At 40.5% G+C, this 24210-nt stretch overlaps 1 protein-coding gene across 5 annotated transcripts in view; it reads right to left on the reverse strand.

Annotated features, from left to right (window-relative positions):
- Positions 1 to 24210, reverse strand: part of SPIDR (scaffold protein involved in DNA repair) — a 415406-nt gene that overhangs the window by 235764 nt on the left and 155432 nt on the right. For all 5 annotated transcript variants that reach the window (XM_045561517.1, XM_045561518.1, XM_045561516.1 and 2 more), the window contains one exon: positions 7308 to 7527. In XM_045561517.1, the coding sequence (XP_045417473.1) occupies positions 7308 to 7527 (220 nt within the window). The remainder of the gene's footprint in view (positions 1 to 7307; positions 7528 to 24210) is intronic.

A 24210-nucleotide genomic window follows, 5' to 3' on the forward strand; every position in this document is an offset into this window, starting at 1 on the left:
AGTAAATATTTCTATATCAATTAATGAATTAGTGAATGCTAGTTAGAGGTGTCCTGGCTGTCCCTTGATACACCATCATATACTTACCTTTTTCTGGCCCTCATTCTGGCATTAGATTTGGTGGCAGGACATAGTCAATCAGTCAGATGGGTTCTATCTCCCTCTTTCTAATTGCAAAGATGTTTCTTTGCAATCATATTACATTTAAAGCTCTCCGTTTCCTTCATTAGTAAAAGCTGTTTATTCATTAGGTAACAAATGTTGAAATTATATGATGGGCCATGGGCTTCTATTATACTATTTTATTTTTATAGATGTTTGAAATTTTACACATTAAGTTTTTTAAGAATTTGCTTATTGCTATATAATTCTATGAGTATTTCATAATGCAATTAATCCTAGGCAAGGCCTTTTACTTCTACTTTCACTTTCAGATCAGCAGAGCCAAGGTAACATTACCTCTCATAGGAATTCAACGAGAATTTACTAGGAAACATCTACAGAGGGCTCTAAGCTCCTTAGGGTCAGCAGACATTGTACCTAAACCTGCGTCTATTACTAAAGCACAAATAGGAGCATTTCAAGTCTATAGTTCTTTGTTGTTTTTTTTTTTTAAACACTGTGCCCATGTTGAAAAACAGTTTAAATGAATACAAAAGGCTTTTAGTGAGAAAAGATTAGACAGCTCACAAGTAAAATAGATTCACTATGACTGGTCAAGTTTCTGTTAAAAAAAAATAGTCCTTTTAAAAATTATTTTGGCTTTTTTTTATTAAGTATGATCTATTTTTGAGTGGAATCTAGACTAAACTTCAGTTAACACTTAGATAAAGAGTTCTTAGTTAAAAGCAGAAACTTCCAAATTACTACGACAAACAGCCTAAATCACCTATAGCAGCAGATTAATATGCTCATCTTTCAAAATATTAACCCTCTATCTCTCCTCCTGAAGAACCTAAAAAATACTATGAATATTTATTTTAAGAAAGCATTTTTTCATCAAAAAAAATCTGAATCTATATATAAGAACACATAATACAATTCAGGAAACTATTTGGGAAATTATCAAATAAGCTTTTCTGGGACTTATGGGAACACGGAAATCAGCTGACTTGCCTATTCACAAAATTAAAAGACCCAGCAGAAAAAAATATTCATTTTTATGATAGCGTCAGGGGCTGAATTGTATCTCCCCAAGACTCATATGTTGAGGCCCTAACCCCAGGGCCTTTAAAGAGGTAATTAATATAAAACAAGGCCTTTAGGGTGGGCCCCAATCCAATCTGACTATCCTTACAAGAGGAAGATACAGAGAAACCAGGGGTGTGTGTGCACAGAGGAGGGACCACATGAGGTGCAGCTGGGAAGAGCCCTCTACAGCCAAGGAGAGAGGCTTCGGAGGAAACCAACCCCACAGGCACCTGGATCTGCGACTTCCAGGCTCCAGACCAAAAGAAATAAATTTGCATTGTTAAGTCACCCCATCTGTGGTATTTTGTTACAGCGGCCTGAGCAGACCAATACACATAGTGTGTAGCCCATTTGCTCCTTAATGAGAAGGTGACCAAGGAAGAAGTGCTGCTACTCCTTCTACCCCAGTGATCCCAACTGCCCCTCCTACCCCAGACAGCTGGACCACTCCTCCTAGTACAGTGACTTATTGCCAGAAAAGGTACCAACTTAACATTCCCACCAACATTTGGGAATGATTAGTATTTGCTAATATTTGCCAGAGTAACTTGCTTTATATCACTGATACTTACATGAACAAATTTCTTACACGTGTTCGTATTTATTAACTGTATTAATCCATATTTGTTTCCTTCTTTGGAGGTAGCCATTCAGAGAAGTCAAATGGCTGCAGAGAAATTTATCAAATTACATGTATTTCAGATATTTTTGTGTCTAAGGATTTGCTAAGATTCCTAAAGACAGCATTAACATCTGACAGCATCTGGCTTGGTTAACATAAGCATTTCAAGTTGTCGTCCTAAAGAGCAAGATCATTTTCCATTGGATGGCATAATATACAAAAACAGTAAGATCCCACATATCATTTTTAGGGCAACTGTAGGATTTTCTTTCACTCTTATTTTTCAACCTATAGGCCATTTATGGAGCAAAAATACTCAAAGACTAAAAACCAAAACAGCCTGAGCAATAGCGAGACCCTGTCTCCACTAAAAATAGAAAAACTACCTGGGCATCATGATGTGTGCCGGTATTCCCAGCTACTCGGGAGGCTGAGGCAGGAGGATTGGTTGAGCCGAGGAGTTTGAGGTTGCAGTGAGCTGTGATGATGCCACTGCACTCTACCCAGGGCAACAGAGTAAGACTCTGTCTCAAAACAACAACAACAACAACAACAAACCTCAGGAGGAAAAAGAAAACATCCAAATCAAGTTTAGAAATAGTCACTGAACAATCTCTGTGTATAGCACCACACAGGGAGTCTGATGTGTTGCCTAAAACAGTAAAAGAACCAACACCCAAGGGAAGTGCCTTGGTAAGACCCAGACCTACAAACATTCCAAAGTCAAATGATTATAGCTCATCCATTTGTAAATTCTAACGTGGGAGTTGGAAATTTTTCATTATATAAATCTTTGCACATGATCTCGATCTAATTTTACTTCTCACAAGCCCAAGAAAATGTCCCACATTCAATGCCTCTAAAACATCTTCTCTAAGGAAAAATAATCATATTAAGACACTAAAATTTTTCATTAAAAAACTGGGTCACTTAATAAATGCATTTTAAAATATGTAATGGTGTACAAAAAAATTAGCACTTGAGGAGATTAAAAAAAACAAAGGCTCTGCCACCATAAATATACTTAAATTCTATCGAAAGCAAGACCTAAATTTGATGAGTAAAACTAAGGTACAAACAGAGAAGACCTGAATGAGGACAGATTTCTGAAGGAGAGAAGACAGATTCAAGGTGAGAGATGAGAGCCCTCCACTGTGATGTGCTGCCATGCACCCCGCGAATGTGGGGGGGGGAGTGTCACATAAAAGTCCTGCTAGAAATCACCTTTAAGCTCTACTCCACGAATGCATAGATTTAGCCTATACCAATAAACATCACAAAAGGTTTAAATTAAGTTAAAGTTCTTATAAAAAAAATAAGCAGGGTTACATAACTTACATATACATTACACATATTCTTAGTATCTGTTAAATACATAATTGAGTGTTTAAGAATTAATTTTTAAAAAGTAAGATGTTTGAAAATTATTCTAAATTGTTAATAGTGATTATCTAGGGAAAGTGTGATTTAATTCAAGAGGTAGGGAGAAAATGATTCATTTCTACATTATATATTTCTGAAGTATTTTTATCTTTTACCATGCATATATGTTTTCATTTGAAAATAAAACAAGAAATATCTTTAAAGCAAAAAGGAAAAATACAAGTATAAGTAGAAAAGTTCTAAAAAATAAGCATAATGAGAGATGAGTAGCCCTAGCAGTTAGCAGAATACCATCCAAAGCTATAATTCAAATAGTGTGATACTAGCATATGCAAATACAGTTATGTTAAAAGAACCAGAATTAGTACAAAATATGCGTAGGAATTTAGTACATGATAAAGATGGCATTGTAGTTATATGGAAAAAAGATGGAATGTTCAATAAATAATGCTGGAACCCCTGACTGGCCATTTAAAAGATAAAGCTACATACCCTACCTCACATATTACATAAAGATAAATTTCAGGAAGGTCAAAGATTTAAATATAAAATCAAAAAATAATTATCCATAAAAGTATTCAAATAAAACACAGAATAATTTTTATACCTCATAGTAAGGAAGTCTTCTCTATCCATGACAAAAAACTCAGAAGCTATAAAAGAGGGAGAAAACCAACCACAGAAAAACAGAAAATCTCTGGCTTATCAAAAACAAATCAGCAGAACCAACCTCTGGCCCCTAAAAAAGTCCATCAGCAAATGACACAATGAGAAAGGAACAACTGTTAACATACATGACTGACAGGAGCTCTTTTTTATCTTTTACAAGGCACATGTAACATGTTTTCATTTGTAAATAAAATAAAATTTTTCAAATCTTTGACCTATTTATAGAGTTAATAGAAATCACTAAGATAAAGGCCAATAGTCTAAGAGAAGGTCAAAGTTATAAATGAATATTTCACAGAAAATAAAATACAAATGGTTCTTAAACATAGGGGAAAATGTATAAACCCATTTTATATAAAAGAAATACAAATTAAAATGATAAATATCATTTTTCCAGTTTTTTACTTGGTCAAGATCAATACAGTAGGGTGGTAAGGGAAGAGAAATAGGCACTTCGTGTCTTGCTGGTGGGAATATAAAATGGTGCCATTTGACAAAATCTGCTAAAATTAAAGAGGCACACATCCTCTGATCCAGCAATAATACTTACAGAAATGTATCCGAGAGCCCTTCCTCACACATGTACAAAAGGATGTGTGTACAAGGAAATCCACTACAGTATTGTTTGAAGTAACTAAAGAGGGGGAGCAGCCTGCATGTCCACCTGAAGGGCACTGATTGCCTCAGCATGGGACCTCTAAACTGGAATCAGTGAAAAGACTGTAGCAACTCTTTATGTGCTGATATGCCATTACTGAATAATCTTCCAGATAAATTTAAGTTGGAAAGGAATTATAAAAAAAAGAGCATTGTTTGCTACCATTTTTGTAAAAATAAATAATGGCAGAAAATACATTCATATGATTATGTGTGTACATGACACACACCCCATTTCTGGAAGGTGTATGAGAAACTGGTGTCAGTGGCTGCTTCTGGGGATGGGAATGGAGTCGCTGGGAAGGAGGATGGGAGGAAGACTCAGCGCTCACTATACATCCTTTTGGTACTTTTTGAATTCTGTATCATACGTATTAAATACCTACTAAAAACCCAACTAATTACTTTTAAGATGAAATGGGAAAGGAAAAAAAACATACTAAAGGTGTGGAGATGTAGAGGGACTATGATGATTTAGGGACTATATGATGATGTCTAGAGTTTAGTTTTCCCTGCTTACTTAATGCAATGATATAACCCAAAAGCCTACCGTCTCTAAAGTCAGTGCGAAACACAACTACCCTCAAGTTTTATGGGCTCACTGTAAAAAACTCGACGTAGCCTGAGTAAACATTTGGTTGAGCTACAATAAACTAAAATGTAAACTGCAGTTTTTTATTTATAAAGAAGATAAAACAAGGACACACTACAAGAATAAGATACTCTTAATATTACTGGTTTTTACCATAAGTTTACAAAAAGGACTTCAAATGAAACAACTGAAAGAATACAAGAAATTATAGTAAAAAAATAGGGGATGGGGCACTGTTAGACAGGGAGAAGGTCACGCATTCACTCCACATCAAAGTTCTGCTGAGTGCCTTCAGGCCTATGCAGTAAACAAAACGGTGCAGTGGAGAAACACACAACCAAATAAACAAATAAAAGTATTATAATATACTTCAACATGTCTGATCGTGCTAACTTAAAGAGAAAAATCAAATAGGGAAATAAAGGGTGTGGAAGGAGGTAGTTTCAATTTTAGATATGAGACCCAGGGAAGGCCTCGTTTGGAAGGTAACGTCTGAGTAAACTCCCAGGCAATGGGGGGACACAGCACCACAGCACAGGGAGCAGCAAGAACCCCGGCCTGAGGTGAGAGTGGGTATGTCTGAGCAATAGAAGATGAGATCCCAGGGCTCAGGACACGTCACACTTGGCCTGGCTTTGACTCTGCATGAGGTGTGCTGCTATTAGAGACTGCAGACCCGAAGGGCAGTAGGATCTGACTTGTGTATGACAAGAGACAGAAGGGGGCCAGGACAGAAGCAGGGACAGTTAGGAGATGACTGCAATACTCCAGAAGAGACAATATAACCTAGAAAGGATTATGGCAGTCAAGGTGGCAAGAAGCGCTGGACTGTGCGGATTCTGAAGCGGAACTGCCAGGAGGTTCCCATGGGCAGAACAGAGGTTAGAAGAAAAAGAGGAGGCAAGGATACCTGGGGGAACAAGAATGTGGTTTCTCTCTCCTGAGATGGAGAAGAGTGGGAAGATGACGTTGACGGAGGAAGGTCAGACCCCTGATTTTACCACACTGCAGGCATCCATGGGTGCAGCAGGAAGGTGTGCAGCTCTGGAGATGGGGCAGAGGCCTGGGCTGCAGAAACAGTTTTAGAAGCCATCAGTATGCAGCTGGTGTTTAAAACTCCAGAACTAGAGGAAATTACCCAGGGAGTGAGGTGATAGAGCAGAGAAGAGTCCAGGATTGAGTCTGGCAGCACTACAGCACCTAGAAGCCAGAGAAGGGGACAGGCGGAGTGCAGGAAGGAGGCGCAGCAAGCCAGGGGAGCATGCCCGGGAAGACCAGGGCTCCCACAGGGCTGACACTGCAGCAGCCACATGGAGGTCACTGTGGACACAGAAGCACCAGGCGCTTGTTATGGATGTGATCAAAACATCCCTTCTCTGGAAGTTTAACTTAAAGATTTGTTAGTTGATTCCAAATCTAAGAATCTAAGAATATCACAGATAAATGAAACTTAAAAAAATTGCCACATCACACTTAACGGGTGCGGTGCGCACCGTCTGGGGGATGGACACGCTTGAAGCTCTGACTTGGGAGGGGCAAAGGCAACATACGTAACCTAAACATTTGTACCTCAGTAATATGCTGAAATGAAAAAAAAAATTGCCACAAAACTTAATTATTAGCTCTTAAAACAAGGCTTCTCAAATTTTCCCTGAAAACTAATCAGACTATTTTCTTTTCATGGCAAAAATCAGTATCTCATACAAAAGAAAGCAACCGTGGTATCCTTGAAAATAGTTTCTGACCCAGTGATGACCATTTAATGCTCCTGGAGTTCAAATCTTATTATGTCTCAGTTCATGCTTTTATCCTTCCCCTCAAGTGACTAGCAAAGGAATATTAAATTAACATGGGCTATCCTATTGTCACATAATGCCTCTTATGAAAATTATTTTTATAAGCAGGAGAAAAACAAAAACAGCCAGATCCAATAACACACCACTTGGGCAAGAATCTTAATATGGTTGTTTCCTCAACCCTCTCACCTCAAATTATCAAAAATCTGCTGACAAAAGTACAAACAAACCATTAGAGACAATTCAATACTTCTGTTACATAAAACCTATGTCAAATCCTGGCTTTCTTCCCCTGGCATTTCTCTATAATAAAGTGACAAAAATGTTCTTGATAAAAGTCTTTCTTACAAGACAGACTCACAGTTGGTGACTGCTGGAACCAGTTCTTTGCACTCACCAGGGAGGAAAGATGTAGACAATGTCCTGGGGACGCCCCCTGAGGTAGCCTGCAGTCTCCTTGGTGAAGAGAACTTTCAGGTGGGCTCCAGGCCTGGGGCCTATACTTCGGGAAGGGCCAGCGGCTGACGACCCTGCCAATTGCTCACACAGGGCAACATGCATGGTGCATTCCTCATGTAGCTCTAGAATTCTCACAGTTAATACACCAGATTTCCTACCTGGAAGTTGAAGAAAAGAACAAAACAAAAATAAAGTCCAAAATACATATGGTTCAAGCATGAATAAAGTGTTATGAAAAAAAGATCCGGGCCGGGCGCAGTGGCTCACACCTGTAATCCTAGCACTCCGGGAGGCCGAGGCGGGAGAATCGCTCAAGGTCAGGAGTTCGAGACCAGCCTGAGCAAGAGCGAGACCCCCATCTCTACTAAAAATAGAAAGAAATTATCTGGCCAACTAAAATATATACAGAAAAAATTAGCCAGGCATGGTGGCGCATGCCTGTAGTCCCAGCTACTCAGGAGGCTGAGGCAGGAGGACCGCTTAAGCCCAGGAGTTTGAGGTTGCTGTGAGCTAGGGTGATGCCACGGCACTCACTCTAGCCCAGGCAACAAAGAGAGACTCTGTCTCAAAAAAAAAAAAAAAAAGAAAAAAGAAAAAAAAAGAAATGATCTGGACAGCTAAAAATACACATAGAAAAAATTAGCCAGGCATAGTGGTGCATGCCTGTAGTCCCAGCTACTCGGGAGGCTGAGGCAGAAGGATTGCTTAAGCCCAGGAGTTTGAGGTTGCTGTAAGCTTGATGGCACTCTAGCCCAGGCAACAGAGCGAGACTCTTTCTCAAAAAAGAAAAGAAAAGAAAAAGAAAAAAGAAAAAAAGATCCACATTCAGATAACACTCTTCACCTGGAGAAAATGGTCCACGCACTTTGCAAAGTAAAATACAGACTGTTCTACGCTCACTGTAACATCTTTCTCTAATCAAAATATGCCTGCAAGCTGCATTTAATATATGCACTTTAAGCAACACAAAGAGTCTTCTACCATAAAGAAACAGTCATGCACATATAGAAACCTCAGATCCATCATTTCAAGGAGCATGTCTTACTCTAATTCTTGAACCCTTTTGGTAACCACAGCAAGGGGAACCCGGCCGCCTCTTTCTCACACGCCGCCTCCTCCTCATTGCTTGCTTCCTCTCTGCGTTGGAAGCACCCATGCGACTGGCTGGCTACAACTGTTCCAACGACCACAAAGGTCCTATGCTGAGGATTTACATGGCCTGCTGGGGATTAGAGTTGTAGATTTAAACGGGTAGAATTTGATCTGGACTCAGCGCTGGCTTTCTTATTAAGTTGGCCAAGTTATGTACCATTTCAACACCTGTTTTCACATGTGTAAAATGGAGATAATGACACCTGCCCCAGTGAACATTTGTGAGAATTAAATGAGATAAAGTTGAGAGTGTGCATAACTTATAACCCAGAAATCCTATTTATGTTCCCAGAAACTGTCACATGTACCAGGAGACCTAAACAAGAGTACATATCTCAGTGTTGTTTGTAAAAGGAGAAAACTGGACCCAGAATAAACCAACAGGATGGGTACCCTGTGGTGTGTTCAGACAACAGGACACTGTACAGCACTGAATATATAGTCAGAGAACCAGATCTACAAGCATCAGATGGAGAGATCTCAAAAACAAAAGTGGGGTATAAGATATCTATAATGTAATTTTCAAAAATTTATGGAAACCAATGTAGTCTTTTTTATGGATACACACGTAATACAAATATAAAAATATAAAGTAGAAGGACACACAGAAAAGTCATGATAGTCGCTGCTGTCTATGAGGAGAGAGGAAGAGGAGAGTGACTCAGCAGGGAAACCAAAAGGGCTTCAAACTTATCTGTCATGTTGTGTCTATTATAAAAATATCTGAAGCGAAAAAAGATAAAAGATTAACATGTGTTATCTATTCTAGGTGGTGAGTACACTTATGTGTTTCTATTATTCTCTGTGCTTTTTAATTAGAAAAAATAAATTAATTAAATGAGAACAACAAAAGTGATGTATCTAACATGCTGCCTTTCTAATGATAGACACTAATATGAGTTTCTCCACCACTTTAGCCAACTGGTTCACAGTGAATAATAAAAGTTAATATTTAAATAGAGCTAAGATTTCAGTTATATGGCTTAATTTTGTTTTCATTTATTTCTCCCTCTCACTTTTTCTTCATTCACTGTCCACTCAACCCCAAATTTTCCATCCCCTCCTTTGTCTAAGTGCCAACAGCCCTGAGCCCGGGGCCACATCGCCTACCCAGAGCTCCACTGTGGATGACTGTTTCTTAAGGTATGCACCTACACTGCTGCTATTTCTCAAGGCAAGGAAGGAAGTGGATGGGGGAAGGATATGAACAAGCACAATTTTAAGCTGCTACTGTTCACTCTGGGGAAGGACATGGAGGTGTGGAAACAACTATAGAAAGGCACTGACTCGGAAGTGAACACAGAGTCACTCTGCCACGACAGGTGTTTCTTAGTGAAAAGTAGCTCATCTTCAACTGGTGAATGGGAAAAGAAGTCAGGACAGTGTATAGGTCTCTCCAGTCCATATAATTTTTCCTGGGCAGGGCAGCCAGAGCCATGGGTAGAGAATTAGGGTCTTTAGAAGCAAAGGGAAAAGACCTACTTTTAGGGGCTCCAGTGGCCACAGGAACATTTCTGGACATATTTTAAGAATGGTTAAAACTTGTATCTATACTCAGGGCTTGTCCTCCACATGTGACAGGCTAGCTATCTCCCTTTTCTCCTGCTGAAAGCAGCTGTCGTCCAGGGCTCCATGACCACCTGTGCCCTCAAGCACCCACTGCCCTGCTCAAGTTCAAGTGGACCAGCTGAGCATAGGCTCTTGCTTCCGTGCACTGCAATATTTGCTGTGGCAGTCCTCAGCCATGATCAGCTGCCTGCCCAAGCAGCCCGAGTTCTCTCTTCAGATAATAATTATTGCTGGCTCAGTACAGTGGTTCATGCCTATAATCCTAGCACTCTGGGAGGCTGAGGCAGGAGGACTGCTTGAGGTCAAGAGTTCAAGATCAGCCTGAGTAAGAGGAAGACCTAATCTCTAAAAAAAAATGGAAAAAATTAGCCAGCTGTGGTAGTGTGTGCCGGTAATCCCAGCTACTCAAGAGGCTGAAGCGGGAGGATAGCTCAAGCCCAGGAATTTGAGGTTCCAATGAGCTACGATCGTGCCACTGCACTCCAGTCTGGGTGACAGGTTAAGACCCTGTCTCCAAAAAAAGAAAATTACTGTCTTGTGCAGTCTGGCTTAAAAAGTGACAATGATTTTCAGTGGTCTGTCCAACCCAATAGTTCCTATAGACTTTGACATGTTTTATAAAAGGGCAGCTATTTCGAAACACATAAATAGTATTATAGCAGAAATACCTGTGTACCTAAGATGCATCATACTGCCACTGACCACAGTTTCTTTGAAGATGTTTATGATAAATCCTGACAACATTCCATTAACTACGAATTTTGCTCAAGATCTGTAGCACCAAATAACTTGTGGAATAAACACATTTTATGATGTTGACTGTCACCACAACAACTGTACACCACAGCTCACCTGGTGACTAGGCAGCCTGGGAAGCAGTGGTGAGCAGCTCTTACGGCTGTACCACCTGGCTGGGGACAGTGCTACCCTCTCCCCTGAGTGCTCTCAACTCCTTCCTACAGAGCAGCCTCCAGTGCTCCCCTATCCAGAAGAAAATGAAGCAGTTTAAGTTCCCCTTGTTTGAGGGAGAAAAAAGCACAGGGCAATCTGTGCCAAATTATGCACTTGAGGCAAGCTTTTAATCAGAGCACAAGACATACTCATTTTACAAAGAAGATTATTTTGAAATTAGATGACTGGTATATAAAAGGCCACTTCAGTGTCACCAGGGCAACATTTGACACAAATGCTGCCAAGAAAGCTAAAACATCACCTTGTCCAGGAGGTATTTCCTGAATCCCAGCCAGAAGTGACTATTCCTTCCCTCTGAAACCCTCAAATCCTTTATCTGCATTTCCCTCTGCTGTAAGAGGGCCCTCAATTTCAATGGACGTGACGCCAGCTCCCCCGAGGTGCACTGCGGTCCCAGGTGCAAACCCCGCAAGCGCACTGCAACGTGCCTGGCCCAGCACACACCATGATGGCAGCGACTGTCACCACCACTGGCTTTCCAAGGCATTTTTAAGTCCATTCGCTTACGTGATCCACAATAACCCTACAAAATAGGTAAGGAATACCTTCTGAACCTGTTTTCATAAAAAAAAAAAAAAATGAAAAAAATAGGTAATGAAGATATTAATCTCCCTTTTTGACAGATAAGAAAATCATAAAATAAAGTTAGCTGATCACATGACTTTCTTAAGAACAGAGAGGATGACTGGCAAGTCCAATCCCAGAAACTGAGTATCCTTACAAGCCAAAGACCAAAACTTCTCTCAGGTAAATGCCAGTAAAAATAGAAAATTGTGAGTGATTTTCCCTAGCTACTCATTATGCTAAAACATAAGGCCTTTTAAAATGTAAAGACAGATGGCACTTCAGGTTGACAAACGGACTCCGAAAGGCCCATTGCTGTGCCTGGACACTGGTCAGGATTTCACAGAATTTGCACTGAAAAAGAAAAGGATAACTTCTCAAGTACTAAACACTGAAGAGAAAGTGCCACAAAGATCAAATGGAGACCACAAATATTAATATATAACAGCAAAAATGTTAAATGATTAAGAAACAGGAACAGAAAAATTCATCTAGAAAATACACCATGAGATCTAGTCATTTCTATTCATACAAATGCCTAACAGATAAAACAGAGTTCTTAGTTACAAATGGACAGTATTTAACTTAAAGGCTAACATTTGCGAAATGAATGCATGAATGATGTATTTAATTTTCAGCTAACTGCTCTTTAAAAAGTCTTTGGATTTAAATGGCCAAGAGTTTGTAAAAAACTTGAGCAAATCATATAAGAATAAAATATATTTTTGACTACTGGGTTAACTGATTTATTTTATAATAAATATACAAGTAGCCAGGGTCCATTTATGTGCATGTCAACTCAAATCCTCTTAGGTAGGTTATGTTGATGACTTAATACATGTTATGAGGATAACAAATATTATACAAGAAAGCACAAAGTGAAGTAAGTTAGTATGGGAGCAGAGATACTGAAATCATACTCACGGGCATCTGTAAGACTTTCCAAGAGAAAATCTTTTCCAAGTACAATTGCTGACACTAATGTTAAGTTGTCCATTTATTATGGACAATGACCACATAGTAATTTGGAGTTTTCCTCCTAGATTATTGGTCTGTACTTATCTTCACAGATACCCCAACAGGTTAACCCACTCAGTATCTTGCTCTGAAATGTATGTCCTGGTATTTCCTGAGATCAGTATGTTTCGTCTCCTTCAGGTCAACCCATCAAGTGCCCGCTGTCCTTTCCCCTCACTCCTCGCCTGCGTGCGTGTGAGTGTGCAGACACACACACACAGCACACGCAGGCCCAGGGGTCAGGGACGGACAGCAGAGGATTTTAAAGTTCATCTGCTTCCCAGGCAGACACGACCTCTGTCCTTAATAAGCTCTCTGACACTGGCCACCACCAGCTGTGGTTATTACGATTCACCTTGTTGCACTCACTCCAAACTACCATGCTATAATCATTTCACATTTTACTCATTTTAAAATTGCATTTTATCGTTTTCCCCCCAAAATAATACATGTATTCAGTACCGATATCATTTTATCGGTGTTGGGGTGTTTCTGTTAGTTACTTATGAAATTTTAAACAGTATCTTTAACTCTGTGTCCTATTCTATTCACTTCTGCTAGGGATCTGGGGCTCATAGCTTTGTAAAATGAAGAGCTTTGTAAAATGAAGGGTATATTTCCCGCTCTACATTTTTCCTCCCCAACATGCTACACAATTTTAATTCCATACAATTCCACTTTCACTGTCAAGATTAATGCTCAAAGTGTGTCCTATAACCTACGTCAAACCTCTGTGCTCTGGCTGTAGTCTGAGAGCAAATAATCAACAAATTTATGTTAGCACAATTATAGAAACAGAATTCAATGCCTGACTAGAGTCAGGCATTATATTTGAAGGAGAACATCTCAGCCTCAAGTCAAATGGTTTGACTGTAATAATTCTCATGCTTGATCAGGCCCTTCAAATGCCAAAAGAAAAAAGGCTATATTCTGGTGGCCCCAACATCCCCATAATAAGTCTTAGCTTTCCCCACAAGTTCACCCCACCGTTTTGGAGAAGAGCCCAGTTGTGTTTTGTCTGGAACTAAATGCAGTCGGCCTGAGCCTGCAGTCAGTCTTTCCTGTAGCAGGAAAAGGAGATCAGCTCAGCATAGCCAAGTGGGGAGGAGACAGGTCTCACACCACATGTGTAGACTTGGGTGTTTCCTCTGAGTGTGATGGGAAGCCAACAGGGAAGGCTGAGATCACACGGAAGGAGACAGAGAAGAAGTAGGGAGACAAGTTAGGAGACTCCTAGAGCAGCCTAGGAGAGGTGGTGGTGGCTGGGACCCGGGGGCTGACAGGAGGGAATAGGTAGAGTCTAGCTATTCTTTGAAGGTAGAGCCAATAGGACTTATTGATAGACGAGGAGTGAACACAAGCGAGAACAGCAGTCAAGAATGAAGGCAACGTTTTTGGCTTGAGCAAGAATAAGAATAGAATTAACATTTATTGAGATAGTGGAGATTTCTATCTTCTGAGAAGTGGAGGTGGTAGAAGACACTGGTATCAAGACACCAATTTTGAATATATTAAGTCTGAGATGTCTCTTAGTTATTACAATTATCTGGTTCTAACTCACCTCCCCAGTCTGGTACTTAACTCTTTGAACCCACTGTTCCTAAGGCCCACCAGAATAATCTTTGCAAATGCAGATTTAATAATAGCCATCCTATACTTGAACCATTCCATGGCTTACTGTGTAAAATTCAAACTACTTGCCACTGTGTAGAAAGTCCTTTGTTACACGCTACTTCTTACTGCTCTAGCCTCCAATTCCATAGCTCCATTCAAGCAACTTCAAATTATTTCTACGATGAGGTGAAAAATAAAAATCATGCTTTAAGGGAGAGTCTCCCTGGTAAACGTCTCTCTGAGCACAATTCTTCTCGTCACCTGCAGTTTATCACTCTCCTTTATGTTAACACTGTTCCTCTTGTTTACACCTCTAGTTTAACACAGAAAATGAATAATTTTGTCTACTAAACCATAAACTCTGTGCTGTACCTGGATCAGTACCAATAAATGTGTGAGAGCCGAACAAACCCTAACACAAACTGATGTGAAGAATCTGGGGACTCTGTTTCAGGTCTTGATCTCACTGCCAGTCCAGGTGCCTCTGCCCTGCCGCCCTTGATCTCAGCTGCACTCTGCATGCACCCAGAGAATGCGCATTCAACTACAAATCAAATGATGTCCCAATGGGAAAAATAAACAATACATTCCAAAATCAAACCCAAATGATGTTTTATCCATTCACTGTTTGTATTGTACCACAATTTTTTCATTAACATGCACTAAAAGCTGAATTGTATTTATTTGTATATAATTATGTTGTTTTCTTTTGAGAAGTTACAACTATGCATAATTTTACCAGTGATTCCCAAACACGTAGCAACAACATGTTCCTGTGAGTGTTCAGTAAGTGAATCTCTGTTAAATCACTGGTTGTATTATTAATGCTTGGTAAACACAAATTTTAGTTTCTGAGTAACGCTTGTAAAACGCAATCATATTCATTTCACAGATAATTTCGGGATAAAATTCATAAAGTTCTAACCAGATTATAATACTTAAAAAACAAATTCTGGAGAAATTCACATCCTTACCCTGTGAATAGCACAATTAGTTTTTATTTAAAATTTATGCCTCCCCATAAAATTTTAAGTCATCTGGCAATGATGAATAGACACATTTCTTAACCACAACTACTTACTGAACTGTAAACAATTGTGCTTTCACTTCTTGATTCCACATTTTTTTGCCTTTTCACCCAGTTTAAAATATCCATCTCCAGAAGCCACAATAATTCTAAGCATGAAACAGAAATTTGAAACCCAACTCTTAAAAAAAAAATAAAAAACTAGACAAGACTGACCAGCCGATCAGAAAGTTTGTCACAATCCCTAGTGATGAGAGCAGTTGAAACTTAGCTGAGCACCTAAGCCTCCGGGGGGTCAGAATGTCACAGTGCTGCCTACCACCAGGCACATCACTGTGACTCGTTCTGCAGAGGTAGCCTGTACTGTCCTGTGCAGCAGTCCCCAACCTTTTTGGCACCAGGGACCAGTTTCATGAAAGACCATTATTCCACGGATAGAGGAAGGGACGGGGGTGGGGGAGGGGAGTGGTTTTGGGATGATTCAAGCGCATTACATTCATTGTGCAGTCAGACCTCTCTGCTACTGATAATCTGTATTTGCAGCCGCTCCCCAGCGCTGGCATCACCACCTCAGCTCCACCTCAGACCATCAGGCATTAGATTCTCAGAAGGAGCCACAGCCTAGCTCCCTCGCATGCGCAGTTCACAGTAGGGTTCCTGCTCCTGTGAGAATCTAACACCACTGCTGATCTGACAGGTGATGTGGGCGATGGGGAGTGGCTGTAAATAGAGGAAGCTTCGCTCACTTGCCCACCACTCACCTCCTGCTGTGCAGCCCGGTTCCTAACAGGCCACAGACCACTACTGGTCCGGGGGTTGGGGACCGCAGCTGTAGAGGGTGAATGGGCAATGGAAGGTCCCATTTTTAAAGAAATCCAAGTAAGGAAAAAGCATATAAAGACTCTAGAAAGCAACAGATCCCTAAGCAAAGTTAAACCAGACAATGGGGGGGGGCAAGTTATGGACTGAATATTTGTGGTTCCTTCCCCAAATTCACATGTTGAAGCCCTAACCCCCACTGTGGTTGTATCTGGAGATGGGGCCTCTAAGAAAGTAATTAAGGTTAAATGAGGGCCTAAGGGTGGGGCCCTGATCCAATAGGATTAGTGTCCTCCCAAGAAGAGACACCAGAGGGCTTGATCTCTCCAGGCGCACAGAGGAAAGGCCCTGTAAGAACACAGCGAGCAGGTGGGAGCCTGACAGCAGGGAGAGGGCCCTTCTGGGAAGTGGCCATGCCGCACCCTGGTGACCAGCCTCCAGCACTGTGAGAAACACAAGTCTGTGTTTAAGTCACAGTCTGTGGTGCTTCACTCCGGCAGCCTGAGCCGACTGAGACGGTGGGCGACGTGATGCCGACACTGCCCGGCACACACACGGCCACCACGGAGCCGCCCTCCACTCCGAGTACCCAGAAAGCAAGCTCTTCTTTCCTGAAAACTTCCTCATTGAAAACACCTTATTTTACACAACTATAGGTAGTATTTTTGCTAAGAAAATAAGACTAAAATGGTATCCAAAAATCAGACTGAAAACAACCTTTATGGAAATAGAAAATTAAGTGTGTTTATTTTTATAAATGTAGCATGAACTGAGAAATAAATAAATAAATAAATGTGTTGGGAAAAATTTCAAGAACCCAATGTGAAATAGCAAGTTACTAACTATGGGTAGTCGCTATAGTCCTCCAGAGTCCAGAGGCTCCCAACCCCCTAAACAATTCCAGTGTCCCAACAGCGCAAGTGTATCCACGCAGAACGGCGTCTCCACCATGAGGTCAACACACCGTGAACCTGTGTGGCAGAGGGAGCTAAAAACACAACTGGCAGAACCCAGGGTATCCCTTCTGCCCGGCATTCTATCCTTGATACTCCAACATCAACCCTTCAATCCTGGCCCCTCCACAATGGCTATCAATAAAGGATAATCTAAGGAACAACTTCTAATTCATCAGTCACTGGCATGAAACAGGCAAAATCTATGATGAGCCAGAACAGTGCTTGCCTGAGTAGGAGCATGGCAAGTTCACAACTACTAGACACAAGCAGGTATTTTAGTCTTGCTGCTACCTCCTTCCCATGGCATTAACAAACTGATAAGGAAGAGACGGAAAAGGGAAAGAGAAATTAGCCTAAGGATTAAAATGAGATGTCAGCCAGGCACAGTGGCTCATGCCTATAATCCCAGCACTTTGGGAGGCAGAGGCAGGAGGATCATTTAAACCCAGGAGTTTGAGACCAGCCTGGGTAACATGGCGAGACCTCCATCTCTACAAAATATTTAAAAAATTAGCCAGGCATGGTAGGTGCACCTGTAGGTCCAGCTAATGGGAGGCTGAGGTAGGAGGATTGCTTGAGCCCAGGAGTTCGAGGCTAGAGTGAGCTGTGATTGTGCCACTGCACTACAGTCTAGGATACTATGTGAGACTCTTGTCTCCAAAAAAAAAAAAAAGATGTCATGGTAAACACAGTGACTGTTACCATAAAAGTGCTTCTCTTGAAAGGCATGCTGCAAGAGATTAGTGGGCTTCGATGATAGAAAAGTTCAAGGGAAGTCAAACACTCTGAAGTTAAAAACACTGTGAGATTGACTTCCACATGGGAATTACATATAAGGCAAGATAGAACAGAAACACAGAATTTTAAAAGTAGAAATAACCTAAGGTTTAACAAAGTCACCCTTTCTCAGTAAAAAACTGAGGCATATATGAAGTGACCCTATTATGGGCCTTCAGCCCTGGTCGAGTTGGGACCAGAACCAACATCTCCTGACTAGGACCATTTTTGCACTCGGGTGCCACGTAATATATTAAAATTCATTACTAGTTCCCTGAGTTACTGAGCGTGGCTCAAGGTTGCTAGATAAGCCATATACGTCTTTGTAGCATGCTGTGTAGTTATTATTTACTTAGACTTTGGGTGATTATAATACTACAAAATACTGGAAGTATAATTACAAACAAAGCATTGGGAGGAAAGTGTGCGTACCAGGCCTAGTGGCCAACCTTATACCATGGAAGGCATGGCGTGATCCAGGGAAGAGGCACGCAGTGCTGCGTGCATGTGTGGGGAGGCTCAGCAGGGGCAGTGGGAGACGAGGCCCAGGCAGCTGGGCTGAGAGCTCCATGAAGAATGCTGCACCAAAGAGCTTACAGTGACAAACGCTTATCCCAAGGACACTGGGCAGTCAATGGAAATTTTTTAAAAGAGGAGAGTAATAGTGTCAGATTCGCCTGTTAGGATGATGACCCCAACAGACTGAAAACGAGGGAAGGTTGCTGGAGACTGACACACAATCCTGGCATGAAGCAGGGGCCTGAGCAGAGGTGGCGGCAGACAGATAAATGAGATCTGCTTGAGAGACAGCTCTGAGGAAGAATCATCATCAGAATCTGGGGACCAGATGGGTAGGAAAAATGTAAGAGAAAACTCGATTAAAGGTTGCTGGGTTAACAGGCCAGGAAAGGCGAGGGTGGGGGCACACCGGGTCTGAGGCACCTGCAGGACACTCAGGTGCCGATGGGACTGGGGCGGGGCCTAGCAGTCGGGGGAAGTGCCCACAAAGGTCACCGAGTAGGGGGAACGGCACGTAGAACAAGTAAAGAGGCCCAAGGCAGAAGCCTGAGGACCCGTACTGAAGCAGCACACCAAGGAGGAGTGAGCAAAGAACAGAGACGGAAAATGAACACATGAGGCAGCAAACCAAGAAGAAGTGCTGTCCTTCAAGTAAGGAGGATAGGAACTGGGCCAGGAGAGGCGACGATTTCTGTGCGCTGGTGGGAGTGAAGCCGTGTCATTCTGGGATGGAAGGGGAGTGAACGTGGGGCACAGGTCACTCTTTCCAACCACTCTCACAATAATAAACTGCACTTTCCAATGTTTTCTAACTTTTACATAGCATTTTACTAACCCAAGGACTTGTTTATTCCATTTGCCAGCTGAAACGTTTCCTATATTGTAACACAAAAATAAATTTACCGCTGCATCTGTTCAGAAAAATAAGAAGTACTATATGGCAAGTATTAATAGCAATCCATTCCTAGATCACTTTTTCTGGGGGATCTGCGCTGCGTGGGCTGACCAGAGCAGGGCCACCTGGCCTGCCAACTCACACCCTGTGGCAAGCTCCTCTGAAAGATGAGGAAAAATCAAGTTTGGGCTTGCACATTCCAACAGCTTCTCCAGGCAACAGGATCCCAAGTGGAAAACCTATAGCCCTTTTGAAAATAAAAATGAGCTGAAGAAATTTAGGATACTAGATTGGCAGAAAGGTTAAGATGACATACCACAATTTCACAGCATGGACAAATGCCAGTGTGACTTTGAAGTAGGCAAGTGTGTAAAAATGACAATGTGTTGAGCAAGCCAAAAAAAAAAAAAAAAGTTTCCTTGCCAATATCAATACTTTTCTGAAGGCCAAGAACAGAGTTTTCAACATATAGATAATTTTTATCATTAATGACATCCCAATTTAACCCTATAAATGAATTTTTATTTATCAAGCCACATATGGAATTGAACAGGAAACACATTTTAGCCACGTATGTAATACACTTAGAATAGGCTAACTTTACAGCTTATTTTTGGATTATTTACAACACAGAGTAGAAAGAAAGATTCTCTTAAGCTTCAGGCCTATGAGAAACTAATCTTAAAACTACAGAACTACTATTTTTCTTTTCATGGAAAAAGAAATGAAGAAGTCACAGATTAAATAAATCCACAAGGAATCCAAAAGTATTATTTAATTCCATGGTATCACCAAATCTTACTTCATAGATTTTTACACATAAAAATTCACAAGAAATAATTTATTTCTAGAGATGAAGGTATAAACAAATGAGGCAGAAGCACTTGAGGCATGACAACTACATTAGCTAAAGAACTGATTTTGGTATTAAGTCTCCCTTCCTCTGTTTATTAGGTCCCATCATTATTACTTTTATTTTTTGTATAAAATGGGGTCTTGTTATGTTGCCCAGGCTGGTCTCGAACTGCTGGGCTCAAGCAATTCTCCTGCCTCAACTGCCCAAAGTGCTGGGATTACAGGTGTGAGTCACCATGTCTGGCCTCCCATCACTATTTTTAATAAAATCATGAAATAACATCATGAAAGTCAAATATGAATTTTTTACTTTTTTGGCTAATACACACTTAAAATGATCACCAAAATTCATAATATTTTGAGGCATGAAATCACAGCTCTAACAGTGGATATACTAATAGCATAGTTTGCCTCCTGTCTTGAATAGTTTAGCCCAGAGTATTCATGGGAATTCTTCTAGTCCATGAGTACAAAGAACGATATTAAATATCACTGCTGCACTGAAATATGGGTAAAAAGGGAAAAAAGAAAGCTTGAACGCTGTAATTGGCTTTCTGCTTTTATCGGCCAGAGGGAAGTTGGAGATAATCCAGAGTCAGCTCCCTTGGCCCTGGAGGAAAGGGGAAGTAAGAAAAGGAACTGGAGCAAAACCTCTCTGGGCAAGTCAGAGCTGACCACAGGGAGCAGGTCACAAGCAGCATCCCTTCAACTGAAAGACAGGGTGGAAGATAAGACAGCAAAGGAGTTTAAGGCAAAATTTTAAATGACTTTTTAAAGACTTTGAACTACAAAACTAACAACCCTTCTTCAATCTGTCATCCTCATTTCTTACATCTAAATAAACATAAATTGTTTTTAAAAATTACGTAAAAAATCAGGCCGGGCACGGTGGCTCACGCCTGTAATCCCAGCACTCTGGGAGGCCGAGGCGGGTGGATCATTGGAGCTCAGGAGTTCGAGACCAGCCTGAGCAAGAGCGAGACCCTGTCTCTACTAAAAATAGAAAAGAAATTATACGGATAGCTGAAAACATATGTATATATAGAAAAAATTAGCCAGGCGTGGTGGTACATGCCTGTAGTCCCAGCTACTCAGGAGGCTGAGGCAGGAGGATTGCTTGAGGCCAGGAGTTTGAGGTTGCTGTGAGCTAGGCTGATGCCACGGCACTCTAGCCCGGGCAACAGAGTGAGACTCTGTCTCAAAAAAAAAAAAAAAAAAAAAATCATCATCAAAAAAATTATGTAAAAAATCATATTATGTAAAAAATTCCCACAGAAACCAAAGATTGTAAAAGCATAAAATATTGCAAAAATTGGCCAAATTAAGAGCAGTACACCACACATTTCTCTTTCCTGGGTTTAAATTTACAATACTAGGAGACATAGATACATACATGTTTCCTAACAATTATTTTTCAATTAAATAATGGGATCTTATCTTACTGACTTGCTTTGGTAGAAATGATCAGTCTACCATTTTCTACTGAGTTAATCTTTATTAGAAAATATTAATACTACATCAAGGAAATTAATTTTTTTAGACACACATTATCTACACAGAATTCTTCTGTGCTGTTCTTCCTGCTCGCAGGGCCGTTTCTGTAGAGAAACTGCTGAGCCTGACATCGCTGCTTCCTCTGCCAGCCACTCAGGTGGTAAGTCCAGACCAGGACCCCACCTAGAGGCTCTTCAGTCTCAGAGGAGCTCCTTGGAAGCAGAAGAAACAGGTGGAGGGGGACAAATTTCTGGCTGCCGGTTCTCAACGAGGCTGAGGGGACCCCACTCCAGGGCTGCACTGTCAGGGTGCCACAGCTGCTGCTCCTGAGGCCAACTGAGGGACAGGTGGCAGGCGGTCTCAGGCAAGGGTGCCCCACAGCCTCCCCTTTCCTTGTGTCAGGAGCACAGAAACGCTAAAGCAAGGTGCATGGGAAACACGGAGGGCTCGGGTGGTGGTGCAGGTTACAAAACCAACCCTTCCAGTGTGTTCACTGCTAATGCTCCTCAAGGTCAATAAGCAACTATACACTCTTTGTTTTGAAAAACCACGTCCTTAGGCAGGGACCAAAAGTGCAGGTGGCAGATACAGGCCAAAAGGGCAGTTTCTAGAGGCGGAGAAGGGGGGGTGGGGTATCCAATCAGGGGAAGGGACTGCAGGAAAAACGCAGAACACCTGTCAGTCATGTATATCAATCACCTGGTAACACCCCACACCTCCTGTAAGCCCTTCCCCGGACCAGGCCAATAAAAGGAAACCACCTGGGAGTCCTTAATGTCTTTCTCCACTCGTGGAGACTGACCCTGCTCCTCTCTCTGGAACTTATTTTTGCTTTGTGTAGCTTCCTCCTTTTCTGCAATAAAAGCTGTTTGTGTGGAATAGCTGCCTGTCTGCGATCACTGACTTGTTTGTATTCTTTTAAGCAAAGGAGCCAAAGAACCAGGACAACAGTCCACCAAGAGGCTGGACTGGTTTTATCACTGGGAAAACCAGTCTTATTATTGAATTTTCACTTCTGACACAAAGGTATAATTTTTTTAGTGCTTCATAAATAAAATTCAGGATGCAGTTCTGTCTCATTTCACATTTATCTCCCTTCTTCTTTGTGAAAATATTTGATTTTGACAAATTTTTTCTTTTATAAAAGGAATATTAAAAAACCCTATACCAACCCCTTTTCCACTGGTAACCTTTGTTAACTATTTCCTACAGTTTATTTTAAATTATAATATTTGCTAATACTTCCAAACTATTACATATGTGAAGAAAGTCTACAAGCCCTAGATTGCTCAGGAGTGTTATCCTATTTTATCATAATCATCAGGACATGAAATTAGTATATGGTTTCAATTTCTTTTGAAATTGTATACATAAAATATTCTTCAAGGAGTAACTCATTACAGTTATTCTCCTTTATGAGTCCTAAGAAATAATACTTTATCCTCTTTGGCTTTGTTTCTTTCTTCTGATTTTCTAAAACAAACTTCAATAATAAAAAGTTACAGATGATGTTGCTACAGTTCGAATGTGTCCCCCAAGGTTCACTGCTGGAAACTTAGTCCCCAGTGCAACTGTGTGGAGAGGTGATTAGGTCACGAAGCTCTTCTGCCCGCAGGAATGATTAATGTCATTATCATGGGAGCAAGTTCCTGATAAAAGGCTGAGTTCAGCCCCCTTCGCCCCCTCTCTCACCTTGCCAGCACCTTGATATTGGACTTTCCAGCCTTCAGAACTGTGAGAAATAAATTTTTCTTTATCAGTTATCCAGTCTGTGGTATTCTGTTATAGCAACACAAAATGAACTAAAGCAGTTATTAAAACATCTTCATGTCTAAAATAACGTTTTGTTTTCTTCTAAAGAATGAAGCTTTAACATCTTAAATAAGGAAGCAAGGATAAATTAATTATAATGTTATGATGAAGCCAAACAGTTCTATCAATGATGAACACTGACTTGTTGCTTAATAAATGTTGAATGAATGAAGAAACAAAGTAAAAAAACAAACCATTAGCCAAAATATTACAGCTATTTGGCATGAAAAAACAAAAAGAAAACACCAATGTACTGTATTACTGTAGTGAGTAAAAAAATGATGAATAGAAAACCATCTATTTCTATTCCTTGAGTAGCAATGGTTATAGGGGTATTTGCTTTATAATACTTGTTAAGCTGTACATCTATATTTTCTGTACCTTTATATTTCAACACGAAATAGTAATTCAATAAAAGCAAATATTCACATGGTAAAGGTACTTCTAAACCAAAATTCTGTTCCATCCTGATTTTCCAAAGGTTTAAATTATACTTTTATTTTTTGCTGTTTGAATATAATATATTCTAAACTACCTCTTTTTGTGTTTTTTATTTTTTCTCAATTTATTTATTTAGTTTTTTCTTTAACTTCAGAATATTGGGGGGGGTACAAACATTTTGGTTACATATATTGCCTTTGCATCACCAATAATCTAAAGAAGTTTTTCAATTATAATAATTTTATGCCAGTGGAAAAAAATACTTAAAATATAGGCTATTCAAAATCTGTTAAATAAAATTTTTCTTACAACAATGAATAAATAACAAAACTTCCACTGTCCCATAACTCTTTAGCCA

Source organism: Lemur catta, chromosome 9 (genome assembly GCF_020740605.2).
Source record: "Lemur catta isolate mLemCat1 chromosome 9, mLemCat1.pri, whole genome shotgun sequence".
NCBI lineage: Eukaryota > Metazoa > Chordata > Mammalia > Primates > Lemuridae > Lemur > Lemur catta.